The 19,019-nt window shown below is 29.5% G+C and overlaps 2 protein-coding genes across 3 annotated transcripts in view; one reads left to right on the forward strand and one right to left on the reverse strand.

The window, feature by feature from the left end:
- Positions 1-6: 6 nt before the first annotated feature.
- Positions 7-12,864, forward strand: pll (serine/threonine-protein kinase pelle). 2 transcript variants are annotated; one of them, XM_031985894.2, is made up of 5 exons: positions 7-300; positions 418-1,044; positions 1,118-1,557; positions 2,270-2,341; positions 12,703-12,864. In XM_031985894.2, exons 1-5 carry the CDS (start codon positions 186-188, stop codon positions 12,847-12,849), a joined length of 1,401 nt encoding a protein of 466 aa, XP_031841754.1. In that variant the 5' UTR covers positions 7-185; the 3' UTR covers positions 12,850-12,864. The 2 variants fall into 2 exon arrangements, with proteins under 2 accessions (XP_031841754.1, XP_031841753.1); XM_031985893.2 differs by lacking the exon at positions 12,703-12,864 and having other exon boundaries at positions 2,270-3,000.
- The window catches only part of LOC116431026 (scavenger receptor class B member 1), a 62,742-nt gene continuing 47,069 nt past the window's right edge, over positions 3,347-19,019 (reverse strand). Inside the window, exons 7-11 of the mRNA XM_076367796.1 lie at positions 17,101-17,261; positions 15,266-15,552; positions 13,720-13,838; positions 11,520-11,642; positions 3,347-5,340 (exon numbers count right to left, since the gene is read on the reverse strand). Coding sequence (XP_076223911.1) covers positions 5,050-5,340; positions 11,520-11,642; positions 13,720-13,838; positions 15,266-15,552; positions 17,101-17,261 — 981 coding nt within the window. The 3' untranslated portion in view covers positions 3,347-5,049. The remainder of the gene's footprint in view (positions 5,341-11,519; positions 11,643-13,719; positions 13,839-15,265; positions 15,553-17,100; positions 17,262-19,019) is intronic.

Raw genomic sequence — 19,019 nt, forward strand, 5'->3', positions numbered from 1 at the left:
TCATACATATCGTACCAACCTTACTGGTAAATTTTGTAATCCTTTGCTTGGCAATTCTTGACGTGAATAGATGGTGCTGTACTTCGAAAGGAAAATTTGTTTTGTATAATATGAGTCATTATAATAATTCTTTTTATAATTACTACAACTGCAATTTTTATAGATAAACAATCCTGTTATGCAGTATGACTTCGTCAAGTTCTACAGATAAAATTAAGTATATTTATCAATTACCGTTTTTCGAACGGTCAGAACTTTGTAAAATACTTAATCAGAATGACAAATGGGAAGAGTTAGCTGGTAAAGTATAAAAATTATCATAAATTATCTACAATTCATTTCTAGTATAATTATTAAAAAATAAGATTTGTTAAAATACTTATCTTCGTTTATAAATATTATAAAAAATACTTTCAGGAATTTGGATGGAATATGATGTGTTGACAATACAAAGTTTGCGAAAAGAGAAAAATCCAACAGATGAATTATTAACGATGTGGGGTCATCATAATCATACAATATTGGAATTGTTTGTTTTATTATCCAGAATGCAGCATTATCAATCTATGATTCCATTAAAACCATTTGTTGAAGAAAAGTTTCATAAATTACTTTATTATGGAGAAGGTAATCTTCAAAGGATACTTGGAAGACGACTCAATAAAAATACTAAAGAGTTGAAAATAGATACCAAGAATTTTAATCAAGTTGAACCACCAGAGCCAAATGTACCTAAAATTCTTGTCGAAGAAAATACTAAGGAAGCATCTCATAAAATATTAAACCAACCAATGCAAGCTATACAGATTGGAATTACTCCAAGTAATTCTAATAATTTACTTGTTGCTTCCGTGGCAGCTCCTTATCCTTTACCAGGTACTTTACAGCGTAGCCCAATAAATGGAAGAAATAACAACGATGTGATACTTCCACGTGCAGAGGCAACTCTACCGCATGTGTCATATGATGAATTGTCTATAGCGACAAATGAATGGAATAAACATAATATATTAGGGAAAGGAGGTTTTGGAACCGTGTATAGAGGTAATATGAAAAATAAAATAAGCTTATTGTTTCATAAATTATTAATTTACAAAACTGGCCATTTATTATATAGGTTCTTGGAAAAATACAGATGTAGCTATTAAGAAAATCGAAAAAAGAGGAGTTGATTCAGATGAAAGTTATGTGCTTCAACTTCAGCAGTCGCTTCGAGAAATCAAAATTTTAAATTCTTGTCCACATGAAAATATTTTATCTCTGTATGCATATAGTTTGGATAGTAGAGCACCGTGCCTTGTATATCAGCTTATGAAAAATGGATCTTTAGAAGATAGATTGTTAGTGAAACATAAAAGTCAACCGTTAACTTGGATGCAGCGTCATGAAATTGCTAAAGGAACTGCTCGTGGTTTACAGTATTTGCATACAATTGGTGAGAAGCCTTTGATACATGGTGATATAAAAAGTGCTAATATTTTACTTGATAAAAATTTTGAACCAAGAATTGGTGACTTTGGTTTAGCAAGAGAAGGACCTGAGAAAGCTTCAATGAAAGTAAGTCTATATTTTGTTCTAAAACAGTAATATTATATAATAGAATTCTGTGAGTGGTATGCTTAGGCTAATAGCTTTATCTTATTTTTTCAATTTAATTAACTTGATAAGCTTGATTAGTTCAATTCAAGTTGCTGTAATAATTAGCAAAGTCTATACTGCTCAATTCACCTAATCCTTGTTCATCCCTTGCGTTAATTATAACATTTTTCTAGTAAAAGATGATATTATTATGTCATTTATCAAAAGATTGACCTGAGACTTTGTGATTTTTATTTTTTAAACATGAAATATACTTATTATTATTAATAGCAAAACTTGTGACAAAAGGTGAGACAATATTTGCTACAAAAAGGGCAATATAAAAAAACAGTATGCCGAACGCACTGTTTTATGTGCACTTCAAGAAAATAATTAGCAAAATTAATAATTATCTTCTCATTTTATTGATATTGTATTTTATCATTGTGTCAATTTGATACACAAAGAAGTTGCAAAAATGAGGAGTGGATGGGGGTTAAATTAAATTAAATTTATCTAGCATTGTATGAGTTATATTGTATGAATTTTAATAAATTTGAGGTAGTTTAAGCAAGAAATGTTAAACTGAGAGAAATTGAGAAGATATATTTTAACATGGTTACTTTTTATAAAGCTGAATTCTGAGAATAGATAGTTAGAACATTATACATTTTTTAAATATTTATTTTAGGTGAGTAAAATTCATGGAACAAGGCCATATCTTCCTGAAGAATTTTTACATGGACGAAAATTATCTACAAAGGTGGATACTTATAGTTATGGTATAGTTTTATTTGAATTATCTACCGGCTTGTTAGCATATGATGATTCCAGATTGGAAAATAAATTTTTAAAAGACTTTATTAGCAGTTGGAATGATAATGATCTTTACTTATTAATAGATAATAAAGCAGGTGAGAAAGATAAGCAGGTATATAATAATTTAATGGTTTTGGGGAAATGGTGTACTAATCATATGGCACAAAATAGGCCTGAAATGGATTATGTTTTTAAAAAATTGAATGATTTATAATTGTATAATGTTATGACCTTAATTACAAATTGCATAATAATATTATATTTTATGATAAGTGCATTTAAGAAATTGTATATAGCTAATATTTAGTTAATATGTAGAACTTTTATAATATTGTTTTTGGAATTGTAATGTGCATTTTGCAGTTATCTAGTTATATATATTTTTATGTAACAAATTATTGCTGATTCCTATGGAATTTTTCTTTCCATACTTGTGAATTTGCATGGCTCATGGTAGTTAACAATAGATTTTTTTTTAAAGCTAAGCATTATTTGCACTTCGTTAGTTTTTATTTTATATTTGATTCACTGTTTTCAGAGTTGTATATGTATCTTCACATATATTTTTTACATATATTGTATATAATAAAAGTATTCTTTAATAAATAAACATTGAAAGCATTGAATGAATGTACAGAATACCCTTTACACCATTTAATTTAAATTTAATTATAAATATAAAAAATGAAAAATAATAGTTTAAAAGTATATATTTTTTAAAAAATGAAATAAAAGTTGAATAAATGGAAGAAATATTTTTGTTATAATTAAGAAAAACTTATAATAAATTAATTGTTTTATATAGATTAATTTTTTCCAAACACTTTTAGTAAAAAAATTGCAGGAATAATTGTATTTAAAATTAGAAGTAAATGTAGAAGTAATTTGTAGAATTCAGAATAACATGATTAAAAATTCACGAATGATAACAGATTACACATAATGCATATTTGGATTTAAAACTTTTATTATAAAAATGAATCTATGAATATATTTTCTGAGATTTGTACAATTGTAATTCTAGAACTATATTTTATATATCTTTATTTTACTATAAATAAAATGATATTGATAGAAGTTATAATAATAACAACAATAAAATAAAAAAAAATTAATGACTTCATTTTTCGTTGAATATATTTAGAATGACATATGAAAACCATTGAAATATTTTATGTAGTTTTAGAATATAAATTATTTTAGAGGGAACGAATCAGTATACAACCTCTTATTGTTTTAATAATAAAATAGTTTTTCAAGAAACTTAAAATAGTAATTATATTATTATAGTATAATTATATATAGTATAATTATGTCATTATAGAATTAATTATACTATCATTATATTATTATATTGTTATTATATCATGGTTTTTTTAAAGAAATTATACAATTTTTAAACATAATTAATTAAAATTGTCAAATTAGGTTGAAATGTATAAATTCTTCTAAATTTTATTATCAATTTATCTGTAAATAGATATTCCAAATCGAAAGAGTACGAACAAATTTGAAAAATATTTTATATAGAGATTTTTCTACTATATTGCCAATGTACAAACGATATTTAAAAGTAACATAGTATATAAAATAGACATACATATATGTGTTTATGTTTTAAACACAACTACTTTTCAAGTGGAATACTTAAATGATTATTTCTACTCGCTAAATAATTAAAACTAGTATAATAATACCCTTGCTAAAAATTAAATAGAACACAAAATACAATTCGGTGTTGCAATACCTATAAAATCCAGTCGAAAAACTGGTTACTGGTTGGCTTACTTAGAAAATTATAAATGTACAATTTTCTTTTTATCAATAAATCATGTACTTCTCCATGAAAGATTGTGTAGATTACGCATTTCACATGTTTAGTTTTACATTGACAATATAGATTATAGGAATTCCCTATATTATTTACCGTAACAACATTAAACAGAATGCTTTAAAGTTTTTGATCGCATAAAATCCTTATCAAACAAAAGTTTAATCGCGTTTTAATCTTATATTCCGAAACCTGAGATTACAAAATGTTTGAATTCTTCAAGGACCCTCCACGCACGCGCACTGAATTGCGCCCTATACATCGTATGATTTATATTCTGATTAACCCTCGAGCGACCTGTTCCATCGGAAACTGGTCAACATTAACATTTTTTAAAGAAAGTCCTTAATTTGGCAATTAAGAATACCCTATCACCATTCCATGCCATGACAAAAAATTACATAGCCGATCATCAAAATAGATAATAGGAACCGAATATGTTTACAGTACTGTGTATAAGAAAAGAAAGAATGAGAGAGAAGCAAACAATTGTAATGTCTTTTCAGAGAATTAATTAGAATTGAATACGGTTGAGGTAAACGGTATGAACGTCCTGAGAGAATAATATCGATCCATAAAGGGTAATATTTTTAGCACGAAACCCTGAATGCGTACCGTTCCGTAGAATAACTTACACCTTCATATTCTGAGTCCGTTAGAAGTAGCCAAGAGAACCGGCACCTTTTCTTCCCGCGGGAACAAACGTGTTCGTATATTACAAATATTTGCTCTTGAGGCACATTGGAGGAGTATACAGAATATTTCTCTAATTGACGTTACAATCGTGTGCGCTTGTAGACAATTCGAATGTTTCCGATGTGCTAACTAAATAAATCGGTCTTTGACGTGATCTTCTTGATGGCTGGCAGTATACGTATCGTCGTGTATTGGCCGTAGTTCAGAGGTATCCTTAAGTCTGTGCTGTCCCTTCTTTCCACCGGAAGTGGTTCCTGTTGTTGATTAATGGTCCACACCAGGACTAGTATCGATAATGTGGCCAGTGTGACTCCCGTGATGATTAGCAACCAGATTATTACCGTCTCCACTAACGGGAGCACTTGAAGTATCAGTTTCAGAAGGAAGGCAAGTTCGCCGGACACCGAAGGTATGGTCTGTAAACAAATTTGTATATGTGTATAGAGTAATGTAGATCATTTGTGTATCAAAGTTTTAGAATTCGAAATCAGGGTTTATGGTTTATATTGGACTGTTTCATACGTCTTCGCTGGTTTTAGTACAGTGAATTCTTTTTTTTTTTTTTGAAGAATTGTCCAGTAAGTATGAGTATAAGAAATATATGATAGAGCTATGTTGTTAATGTTTAGCTACAAATTTTGAAATGATGTAGGATTAAGTGGTTGAGATTCTATTAAAAAATTCTAAAATGACGTAGGATTACATTGCAGGCATTGTTCTAAAAAAATTAGAAATGACGTAGGACTACGTTGCCGGTATTCAGCTACAGAATTTCAAATGACGTAGAACTATGTTACTGGTCTCGAATGTGTTAATATTGTTTCACTATTTTTTAACTACACATCAATTAAAATTAATCGAGAATGAGTTTCACAGGGGCATATCTCGAATGTTCGAACCAATGTTAATATAATATTAAGTTATGTTGATTTAAATCCCGATTAAATGTATAAGTATATCTTTTATTATCAAATTTATTAACGTTTTTATTTGTTTCTGTTTATAATAGTATTCTGTCAAAGAATGTTAAAGAGCTTTCTAAATTAATAGTGCATCTGGTTTAGTAATCGTTGTTTCTTAATGTCTTCCTCATGTTTCTCTCGCAAGAAATACTAGATATTTATAATTATAAATCCAAGCACTGAAAATCTAGTTTTCAAGAGACCTAAAATACATCACCGATAATTAATTATAGTTATTCACATGATACATATGTATCGATAATGTTCAAACAATTTGATAGTGAAGTATTTTTTGGAAATCTCAAATCAGTACCGAAAATTTCTCTTGTACGTGATAGCTATTTTAGATAAAAAATTGATTAAATATAGTTCATAATTTGATTTTTTTACTTTGATAACAGTTATATGCATTTATCGTTGTTATTATTAGTTGTTATTGCAATTTAAAATTATTTTACTTGTAACTAGACTATCTCATTGTCAATATACTGTCACATGAGAGGTATTATTAAATACTGAACGCCAGAGTTTGAAGATAATACATTTCGTAATATATAGTCGCAAAACAATAAACGTTTAACTTAAATAATATTGACGTATTGATGTTACAAAAAATATGCAGCATTTTTTCGGGATTGATTAAATACGTCAATATAACAATAGAAGTTCATGTTCATGGAAGACAATAATATGTTAACGTATCAAAATTGATATCAACATTTTCTTAGAATTGTCAAACAAATATTGATTTTTTGTTATTTTCATATTATTAACATACATATCGATTATTTTTTATTATTATATTATTGTTCTACGTATTGATTATTTTTTATTATTATATTATTGTTCTACGTATTGATTATTTTTTATTATTATATTATTGTTATACGTATTGATTATTTTTTATTTTTACATATATTTACTAAGTTAATAATATTGATTCGATGTTATTTTGATCACATAACATTGATTATATTATTCACATGGGATGGTTTAAATAGCGTGGAGAGCCATTGCAACCATCAGTATGGTTCACGTTTTTTGTCTTGAAAAACAAAGTATAAATAAAATTGTTTTATTAACCGATTTAGAAACTGTCTATTGTCAGATTGGTGAAAAATCAGTAATATTAATATATGATACCCTATGTTGTGATTAGGGAGAAATTTATTTTGTTCATCAAAAAATTTTATATGGTAAAAATAAAGTAATAACATTATTAATTTTTATTAGAGTAACCGTCTTTTTTGTGTTGTATAAATTTACGTATACAAACAATATAAAATAATAATACAAACTAATACAAAAACATAAATTTTTATTTTTAAGGGCTACATACTGACAAATATGGTACCATTGCAGTTTGCGATTAGTCCTGAATCATTTTCATGCGTGTACCCTAAAATAGGGCCCCTTATAAGGCTTCTCTTTTTACGCGGATATAGTTATCGTATAGATTAGTTTTGTGCAGGGGTGGAGCACCTTTAATGTTTTTGTCAAAACTCTACACTGACTCTTATGGAACACAGACATGTAATATATATAATGATAGAAGAAAATATAAGAGATATTAGGTAATTTCCATATAATACAACGTTTCTAGAAATTGTTAAATTAATAAAATACAATTTTAATAATTAATTATTAATGAGTTTAAAGTAATAGATTTAAATAAAAAGAAAATATATTTTCATTATAAGTATGTTCTGTATTATTATTTTTATTACTATTTTCGATGGAGAATAATTTCCTATATTTAGTCAACTTATTTCAGCATTATAAGATTAAATCAAGTTATTGGCGTGTCACAAAGTATGCGAGGAATAATTTTCTTCGACAGAAAATTGTAAAAAAATAATAAAATAATATAAAAGATAAAACAAAAATTTAATATAATGGACAAGAGATAGATACGATTATAATGTATCTACTAACTGAATTCTTAAAAATTTAATTTTGTCTGTGATAAGAAATTTTCGAGTAAGATATTGATTTATTCATACATTTCTTACCTCAATAATATACGTCTACTAAAATGTTGTTGTTTCTAATATTATTTCGTTTTGAATTAATTTTATTATGCAATTTATATTGACAAAATTTGTAGGTGTACTTCATAAAGTATAGTTTAATTTTCAGTTCTGTAAAAAGTTAATTCGACAAGGTTCCCAGGAAATAAAAAAAATAAGAATATCCTCGCGAAAATTGCAAATGAACATAATGAAAGAGATTTCAAGGTGCAAGACCAGTTTCCATGCGCTTCTACCTGTCATTATCCGGAGAGAAAGTAATTTATCTTTCTGTAATCGCTATACCGTTCGCGAGGACAACGTGTATTTACTTGAAACGTTTTCGTTGAAAAGTGTGAAAGAAAATACGAGGCCGACGCAATTTCTTTAAATGGAAAGTTGTATCATTCGTGAGGCGAGTTCAGTGACTCCGTGTGCAAGGTCATCGAAGATCACTGGTGCATAGGGAAACGGCCTTGGATGTACTCTCAGTGGCTACTATCGGTTTTTGTAACAAGCTCACGAAGCTCCTACGTTCTGCCATCGATGAGATCACTTCCACTTGTCTTTTTAAAAGTGGCTATTGCCTTCTAGGGTGGAAAATGTAACGCACTATATACCGGGTGTTTCAATAAGGATTGATACTTTATTATCTACGCTATTTCTGGAAATACGATGAAACTTTATTAACGAAAGTTGTTCTATGTAAAGGGGACAATAATGTGACAACAAACTTTTGAGGATGGATGGGTTTTGAATAATTCAAGGTTATTTTCATTTTTTTATGGAATTATGTGAAATGCTGCAACATTATGAAATCATATTAAAAAGAATTGTACTGATATGTATGTTGAAAAATTATTAGTTTAAAAAACATATCAATTTCTAAGGAATTCAAAATTGAAGATATAAGATTTTATTTAATTCCTCAAATCTTATGTCTTCAATTTGGAATATCTTAGAAGTTGATATATCTATCTTCTAAACTTATCGACAATAACTTGTCGGCATACACATTAAGACTTTTTAATATGATTTCATAATGTTGCAGCATTTTATATAATTACATTAAAAAAATGGCAGCTCTCATTACGAAGATCTAAAGAATTCAACGAAATTAAAAGTGTAATATCCCCTAAAATAGTAATCCTTCGGCAGTCATGGATTAATTATTTATTACACAGAATATAGAGCAGCATTAATTATTACATAAAAAACATGATTTTATTAAAGAAATTGAAGTTGTCCTTAAAATCTCCAAAATCGTCACTTACAAAAAAGTGAGTACTGTCACACTGTGGCCCTCATTATATTGAAAAACTTATCTCCTCGCCAACAGTCCCCGTTCGCTCAACAGTGGAGATAATGAAGTGTCAATCCTTACAAAAACACCCTGGATATGGAAACGCGTTTAGCCTTGCCGACACTCTGGTGAATGTGCTCAAAGAGTAACCGTTTTTACATCGCATCAATTAATACACCGTAAATAGAATGCTCGTATTTAATACACTTTTACAGTTATTTTTCTAAAGCTGTTATTTTTTGAGGTGGAAAATGTAACGTTCGGTACATGGAAACGTGTTTGGCCTTGATGAATAAAATTTTGTACACTGCTGATGATATTGGAGGGATAAGTAGTATGTTGAATTTACACTCTGTATTTCTTATATCGTATCCAGCAGTCTCCAGATACTTTTGAAATGTTACTGAAAGTTACGAGTATTACTTTATGGAGTAATACATGTAACGTACGATATATGCAAATGTAATTTGCGTTGGTGACACCTTAATGAATATTTCTGGACAGTAATCGTTTTAATGCCACATCCAGTAACTTCCGACAAACAGTAATATATTTATTTTATACTTTTGAAGATATTCGAGAGATAAGTACACATATTGAATTTAATTGCCTATACGTTTTTTCATTGTGTTCAGAAATTTACAACAACTTCTGCATAGCATTTTGAACAAAACCTTTGTATTTTATATACATTGTAAACACTAGAACTGTTGAATTTTTAATATGATTAATACGTAACCTGTATAAAAATTATAGCAATAGATTTTTTTCGGTTTCTTCATGTATTTATTATATATGTAATCGCATGAAAGTATCTATTTTTAGAATCATTTCGGATATTTAACACTTTCAAAATATCAATAATTGAGAAATAAGAAAACTGAAATCCGTCATTTAGAAGGGTGCGGTAGTTCTAATGTTAAAATATTCTTCAAAGGCAATTATTACACATATTTTCTGGAATGGAAAATATAACATAGATTATACATGGAAATATGTTTGACTTTAGCGATATGTTAATGAAGATTCCTGAAGAATAATGGTTTTTATATCGCATCTAATAACTCCCGACAATCAGTAGTTGTGTATTTTTTACACTCTTGAAAATATTCGAGAGATAAATATGTAGAATTGCCATATCGATTAAAATAACTGGTGTTAGAGTTCCCATTTTACAATTGTTGAAACAATATAGATTTTTGTATACATTATATTATTCTACTAATTATTTAAAAAATGAATATTTTTGTTTGTATAATATATCAAACATCGTAAAGAGACTTTACAAAGTGTGCTCTTATAATTTTTATAAGAAATTACATATAAATTATTTTAACATGTTTCGTATCGTGTGTCATAAGGAATTTTTGCAGCCTATGTTTTTTAATTGTGTTGTTATTTTTGTTTATTAATACATTTTAAACTCTTCATATTTTTAGTAATCATGCTTTTTGTTGTATTATATACATTATGAGGTGTTTTCAAAAGCAAAATGATTGATCATGATAACGTATCATAGTACTTAATAATCGTAGTATTAACCCCTTGCACTCGATCGCCATTTGATTTCATCTATCCAAATTATAAAATTTCAAATTCAATATTAAAATTTCATACAATTTATCAATACAAAGACATTGAAACAAAGTATTTTTATTTCTTAATCCTAGATAACTAAAAATTTGTCCAAATAGTCTACCAATCTCTGTCAGTTTGACGCATCCGAATTCAGCAGCACGCCTTTAATATCTACAAAGACTGAAAACGTTAATTTTAAACGCCTTTCTATTTTCTGATTAGAATCTAATAATATATCTCTTAAGTTGTGCTATTTTCGTTGAAGTAAACAGAAGAAATATAAAAATATGCGTGTCTTTAATTTGCAGTGTATGAGTCGGACGTTTAGTTATAGAGTAACACTAATTTAAGTTTAGTTATCTAGGGTTAATCCCTTGCCTTAGAACAGCGTGTCAGACTCGTGGTGAAGATTTTAAAGAGAAGTTAACAAACATAAATATTACCCAACTCTTTTGAATTTAAATGAAATATTATTTTTCTGATATTAATTATTACACTTCACAGTAAACATAAACACAGAATATGTACAGAATTTTTCTGATCTTTTAAATAAATTATTAATAACAAAGGTTTATCGATCGCCACTAAGAAATAAATTATAGTGCAGGGGGTTAATGGATGCAAGATATTTCTTTATGTTAGTCGCAAAAAGTATCGATGTTTCGTCAGAAAATAATAATTATTGTAATAGAGACTATTGTCAAGTGCAAAGGGTTAAAGTATTTACTTTAAATAATACTTACCAGATCAGTCCAGAACAGTGGTAACGTGAGACCATTGAAGATGCTAGTACGGGAATTGTAAGTGTTGTGCATCACGAGATTGATCTGTAGTCTTGAGTTGACCTTCAACGGAATGCCAATCGTCTGAAAAGGGAAAGGCAAAATGTGAGCGGTGAATCATCGATCCGGGGTAAGAACAATGTGCGAGTTCATATCGAATCACTCAACCAGTTATCTTTCGATTCGTAAGGTAAGCCGGGGAGAGATGGCCCACTAGGGATTAAATAGATTCCGAAAATAACTGTTTGAAACTGTTATATATCGGTTCCGACTAAAACAGTTATGAAGAATCGAAATAGAGTCATAACCGTTATTGAGTGCATTGATTTAGAGTTATATCGGCTTCGGTACCGGTTCTTTAGAACCGATATTATATAATAATAATAATTATTATTAACTGAAATTCTAAAGTACCGATTCTATAACTGTTATTTTTCGGTTCTGTATTACTTTCAGGAAACAATAATTTTTAAATTTATTATATGCTAATAGAAATTATGTTTCTTAAAGAATTAGACATTTTTGAAATTTGTTATCAATTTCCAGATTATTTCTAATAATATAAATCGTTGCTTCTACCACTCAAGAAAATGAAAAATTTTATCAATTTTAACAAGATTGAGTCATCTTATCCGAAATCATCCTATATTTTCAATAATTATTCGTAAGGTTAACTAAAGAAACTAAAAACTCATTCGAATCCTAGCGCCAACAAACTTTCGAGCCATAGTGTATGTAACTTGTGCGAAGACTCATATGACATAAAAAAATTCGTAGCATTCCATATAAAAAATCAATGGTCAGTCTTGTTTCTCAAGAAATATGGAAAATATAAGAAACTGATAAACATTATCATGTTGACCATAAGAAACTGTACAACTTTTTCCTTTCCATTTTTTTCTTATACCTACCATTTTCAAGGAAAATAATAACAAGTAACAGTTTGAACAACCTGTATACAGGTTCAAAATAGAAAAAAGACTATAAAACACTTGAAACTAAGTTTCCGATTGGGAATGGAATGCAATAGAGTATTAAAGTTAAAATTGGAGGCTCACAAAGCATGTTGCTCTCACCAAAACCTTTACAATTACATTTATGCGTAATCCAATCAAAATAGTGAATTGATTGTAAATTATTTCAGTTGTTAAAAAAAACCCGTAAGGTCGACAACACCACCGATCTATATCGACGACCGGTTTACGAATGCGTTCTTCTCGCATACCATGCCTTTTCTTGTGAAACAGCTCGTAATGTTGTAAGTTTCTCGTTACGCGGATCGTGCACTTGATACAAGCTTCTCAGGTCGGTGTCGTGCGTTGCAACGCTTACATAAATTTCAGAGCAAAAGACAAAGTTGAACAAGGACAAGCTGTAATACGCGTGGAATGATCGTTAGGTAATCGTGTTTTATCAATGCATCTCTTTTTTTCATCGATTTTTTCTTTCGTGTTTTAATCAGTTTGTTATTTTACGTAAAGTTAGATCCGCGACGATAGGCCAACATCTTGAAAATTTTTATATATATCGTTGGGGACATGATTTTGAACAATTTTTTCCTTTACATGTTGCTCATGGAAGGCTTTAGTATCCAAGAAAATTGCGAAAAACTTCTGGTACCACTATATTGAATTCTGTATACGTGAGTGCGGATATTTTTTTTCAATATAATGTAACAGAATTTAAAGGAATAATGGTAGTAATATAATGTAATAAGGTAAAATAAAAAATATTGTAATGTTTCACTCTATAATTCGAAAAATTATTTAATATTGAATATAAAAGATATGTAAGTTACGTAGTATTCTGTAAATAATTTTTTATTGTAAGTAACGTTAAAATAACGTGTACTACAATTAGTACAAATATGTAGTTGATGTATAGTTGCATTTTGTTAGCTTTTATTTAAGAATATTTCAGCGAATACTATTTTGTAAATATCTTTTAAGTACCTTGAAATAAAATATCAATTTTAAAATACTTTAATAGTTTCTTACTCAATCTTATTATATACATAACAAAGGGTTTACGAGTAATTTAAGGTGGTAGAATCGCATGATTCGTTCTGTGTATCTAATGCTATAAGAATTATTCAGAAGAAAGCACGGTACATTTGTTCCAATGACTTCAATGTCACACAATGGTTCTTAAAATCACTTACCGGTTGTAGAATGATTTTCGATGAATGCTTGTCGAAGTCTGGACTAAGGCCTTCGACATCATTCAGCAAACTCGGATCTGCGTTAAGAAAGTGTGGCAAAGACATAGCTGCTGGGATACCTGAAAGAACAGAATAATGGGGTCATTGAGTATAACATAATTAGTTCATTAAATAGATGTATCGACATAGATAAATATTCGCGTACAAATTTTTTATATGATTGGCATTAAAACAATTTTCTAGTCTCTTCAACGTTTTAATTGAACTAATTTCAATTACTTCAATTTGAAAAAATGTAAATAGAAATCCTATTTGTTAAATTAAGAATAGACACATGTTAAAAAGTTAATATTTTTAAATTGAATAATACGAAACTAAAGCAAATAATTAAAATTTTCTAAAATGTTCATTTTATCTTGATGCTTGATATTGCCATTGAACTGTTGTCATGTTTTCTTGTCGTGCTGGTATTAAAAGCAAACAAGCCTGAAAAATACATATTCAGGGATGAAGGGGTTAAAATCATGCGTCACTTCTTGTTAAGTTAGTTTAAAAGAATGTTTATATTTCATCATAAAATGTCGAATATTTCTAATAAAAAGCTTTCCAGTGTAAAGGGTTAACGTCGCGTTGATCTACATATATTCCTAAAGTTCAAACTTCGACATTTGATGTTACAGGACGGCAACTGTTGTGCATTTACTCGGTGAATCTGACAAGACCTGGACGGTGATTTCAAAGAAACCAACGAGCGGTGAGTCTTTTCCCCTTTCTAAAATTGTCGGACAGTAGAACGCGAATTATTCAAACGAGGCAGAGTATATATTACAAGCTCGCGATATTAATCAGTGGAGCAATGTAAGAATTGTAATAAGTATTTCCTTTCTCCTGGAGTGAAACTATCGAACAGGAAATAATGCAAATATTTTGATAAGATAAATTGCTTTTAACGCGTTTGCGGCCGGCAAATTTTTCGCTTTTCTAAGACTCATACTGATTAGAAAATTTGTTTTGAAACATTAATCTTGTAACAATCTGTAGGTGGAAATGAAAAACTTTTCATTAAATAAATTGCAAATGGAAACGAGTAGAGGAGTAAAATATTTTGAAAGTTATTATAATTGGAAAGACATGAATTCATGTCAATGGTCGCGAACGCGTTAACACGTTGCTTTTCTTGCAATTGTTTCACGTAGTATGTTATCCGTATAATTTTTATACGAATAAAACATAGTAAATAGTATATTTTACATAAATATCGTATATGTGTGATATTTTGATATAGCCAAAGCAACAATAGTGTATATGGTACCCCAAATATATGTTAATATCGTCATAGCAACGGTAATCAACAACATTGATTAATCATCAAAATCAATTGTAATATATGTGCTAATAATCATGAAAATGGTCTATAAGTCCAGAATTAAAAGAAAATATGTTTGCCAGTTATTTCGCGTCACATTCTTTTAAAACAAAATAATTTGATGTAATTTTTAAGAAGCTGTAAAAATAAAACCGTTAAATTGAGTAAATTATTACATACTGTAATAACACGGTGTCATATCGCTAAGTCCTTTCTTGAGACATTGAGACTTTTTCTTGCAGAAGCACTCGTTATCTGGATTCTCATCCGGTGTATCTAAGAAATTGTCAGCTACACTGTACAGATATCCTTCGAAACCGTTGTCCAGCCAAAGTTGTTCCTTAAATGTGATCGGAATTGCTTTGCAAAACGCTTTTCTGAACACTCTGAACACCGCGTGCGGGTCCAAATTCGATGGGAACAATTCTCCTTCGGTGGATCCTCGGACACGGTTGCAAATGGTGTTTCTATTATAGAAAAATTAGTGACGTGTATTTAGTAATAGCTGGAAATAATAAAGCTACAAAGTTCTTCATTGTTGTACTTTCTGATGCTAGGAAGTTTCATTATACTTGTTCTAATATCTTAATAGTTATTCTAACTTTTAATATGTAAGTCTTATTAAGAAACTCAGGTTAGATTTATATAGCCTTGATCTAGTTTAAATGTCTCTGCACTAAATCAACCTATTTCATCTTTAGAGCTTAGATTATATTGGTGTCTTACAGACAGAATACTATTCTGTTATTCTGTATTCTATACAGGGCAATACAGTGTTTAAGCGTTTCTTTTTAAATTATTACACTGTATGCATGATTACACCTGTCCCTCCATTTACGCGGATTATCCGTTCTATATGGATTTGTTTTACGCGAATGAAAATTGCGAAAAGATTTTAAGAAATGAAACAAAATATTAGAACGAAAAGCTGTTACAAGTCTTAGAAAGATATATTTATTTCCGATAGCATAACAAAAAAAGAATAATAATGACATTTTAAAAAATAAAAGTAAATTTTATTTTAATGGGTTTTATTTACACTAAATTCAGATTGCGTAAATTGATATCATAAATAATGTTAGAGTTTTTAGTACGCACTAGCCCACAAAAAACAAAGAAAACGCGCAGCGTCCAGGCGACGCTTTAAAATACACCTAACCTTCGATTTACACGGCAGATTGTTTCCCCGAAAATGCTGTGTAAATTGAAATCGTACAATTCGAAGTCTACAATTCACATTGAAAAAATACACATGTAAAAAATTTAACAGATCCATATGAAACAGTATTATTTATCTTTAATATAAAATATATTTTTGTCTTATGAGTATTTTTTTATATACTATATAAATACATCTTCTTTCAATTCTTTGTCTTTCTATCTGTTTTTTGTTTTTAGCTTTCTTTCTACTAAAGATTTTTCGAGAAGAGTCTGATCTTTTAATACCCATTTGGTGGTGGCAATAGCGCAAATAAAAATAATGTCATTTTTGCATTTGTCTAAATTGACCGTGTTAACCTGTTAACTGTGGAATTTAGTTTAAAAAGTTTCTCGGCGCTTGAAAGGCGCTTAAAAAATTTGGTTTCAATGTAAGGACAACAAGTGTAAATGGAAGTTCTTCCACTCTTCAACCGTGTTAAACCGAAACCGCGCAATTCGAATGCCGTGTGAATCGAGGGTTAAGTGGAGTATAAAGTTAATCATTGTCAATCTTGAATTAAAGACTCTGACACAACGCTCAGCGATCGTGACTTCTACCACTTCGTAAATCATACGGTAGCCTTTTCCGACATTCGTCATTGCACACTGGCCTCAGAAAAGAGTTTTATGTAGTAGTTTTTGTACGTTTATTCCGTGCCCAGCAATGTGTAACAGTTTTATAATTTACCGCGTAAAAAAAAGGCAGGTGTAAAAAAGGAGTGTCCATTTGGAGGGACGGGTGTACACAAATTAAGTATAAAAATTAAGAGTTTTCTCATGGGTGTTTCGACCATCATAATGAAAATAATACTCACTGTGGCAGCGTCTCGTTTCCTTCTGGTTCTTGATATCCCCATTGTGACATTCCTGGACTGTAATTGTAAGTTTCGATGCTCAGATACCGTCCGTCCTCCTCGGTCATGTTCTTGTTTTTTCCAATGTTCATGAACACGATATTATCTCCTTCGTCGTACATCTGCGAAAGACAGAACACTGCTTGAGACAACGGGATAAAACGATACGTGTGGACTTGAGAACAATGTAATCAAGAGAAATCATTGATTCGCATAAATACCAGATTGGACTGATAATTCATTCAGAATGCAAAAAATTGATGAGAATAATTTATGCGAACGCATGTCTGATGTGATCTTAAGTGCAATATTATGTGCCAATTATGTTAATTGGTTTCTTATCACGCCCAGAGACCTTATGAAATTTTACGAAAAGCAATTATCCTTCGCTGGATGGTTCCCTCAAGGCTCGAGATTCATTGAGAATTTTAGAAAGATCGTATAATCGAAAAGAACACGTGTACGATGATATAATGTAAATTATACCGTAAATATTAAATTTTATGGTATAAATCACAGGAACTGAAAATAAGTAGAAATTGATTCTGTTAAATTGATGCTGTTAAATAAATAAGGTACTAGATCCACAGCATAGTAATTGTAGTTCTACTATTTTTTAAAATCAATCAAAGAAAAGGTGCTACGTGCACTTATGTCAGTTCGTTCATGATAGTGACCATGCACATCAATGATTTCTCGTACCTTTGTGCAGTACATGAGTTTTATTACATCTTTTACAGCTTGTTCTGTTGGTAAATAATTTACGACATGGAATATTTGAATATTTATTCATTCCTTTTTTTATTAAAGTATTTAGTCTCACTTCTCCTTGAATAGTCGATGACTAGACTTTTGAACGATAAAATAGAATGATTCATAACATGCAATTATATATTCGCTGATAAATCTACGCGGTGTAATTGAAATTAAAATTGTTCATCCATTTCAGATAAATCGGTTTGAAAATGCAGAGAGAAAGAGGGGAGAGAGAGGGAGGGGGGTATTTTTACGTAGAAACTATAATTAATATTGTTTCAAAATGAGTTAGTTTCCAGCTGAAAAATTTATTTCTTACAAATTAGATATGTAACAGTAATTGAAATTGGAGAGCGTAAGTAATGTAATAGTTACTTAATATTACAACTAGTGAACAAGTGATTGGTTCGTAGTCTTGTACAGCAAGATTATGATACAATTATAAATGCAATTGTATAAATTTATAGCAATTATAAATATAATTTTTTAAAACTTCTATTACATTTGATAATTCTAATATTAAATTCCATTAAATATCAGATGTAGTACAAAGATCTTAAATTTTTTAATTTCCGACCACGTAGAAGTATCTGTTCAATGTAAAAGCTATAAAAAGCACTTGATGGTAAACAGCAATTACGCTTGATCTTGGTTTTAAATCAATGACATTTTTTTCAAATTTGCACTCGATTTCCATAGAGATTTTCAAAGAGAAACTGCCTACAAACGAATAGGTGGATCGTACTTGACATCATGATCATTGAGATTAAATATGTGAGTGAGTCAGTTGCACTCGTTCAGTTGACAATGAGTAGCAGAATGTTTTAGAGCACGCACATTGCATGTGAAACTAGCATAGATTGTTATATAATTTCTATTCTCACGATCGTTTACAATTATTAACGTAAAAGTAAACTGTAAATATACTTGCGTCGCGTATGAATTCGGTTTTGAGTCGATTGACTTCGAAAATTAATGTGATATAAACGGATGCATTAACACCAATGATAAGTAGAAATAGCAAATAATGATCAGACATGCTCGTCGAGTGATATTGAATTACACGTGCTCGGTAAACGTTCGAATATGATTTTCACGAAAATAAAAACTGTCTTCTCTTTTCT

Source organism: Nomia melanderi, chromosome 5 (assembly GCF_051020985.1).
Source record: "Nomia melanderi isolate GNS246 chromosome 5, iyNomMela1, whole genome shotgun sequence".
NCBI lineage: Eukaryota > Metazoa > Arthropoda > Insecta > Hymenoptera > Halictidae > Nomia > Nomia melanderi.

What these genes read in the sequence shown, in the direction of transcription:
- pll (XM_031985893.2), top strand. Translation starts at nt 186, where the DNA reads ATGACTTCGTCAAGTTCTACAGATAAAATTAAGTATATTTATCAATTA. An exon ending in TTTTGGAACCGTGTATAGAG is followed by an intron (nt 1,045 to 1,117) that starts GTAATATGAAAA and finishes TTTATTATATAG; the next exon opens with GTTCTTGGAAAAATACAGAT. An exon ending in CTGAGAAAGCTTCAATGAAA is followed by an intron (nt 1,558 to 2,269) that starts GTAAGTCTATAT and finishes TATTTATTTTAG; the next exon opens with GTGAGTAAAATTCATGGAAC.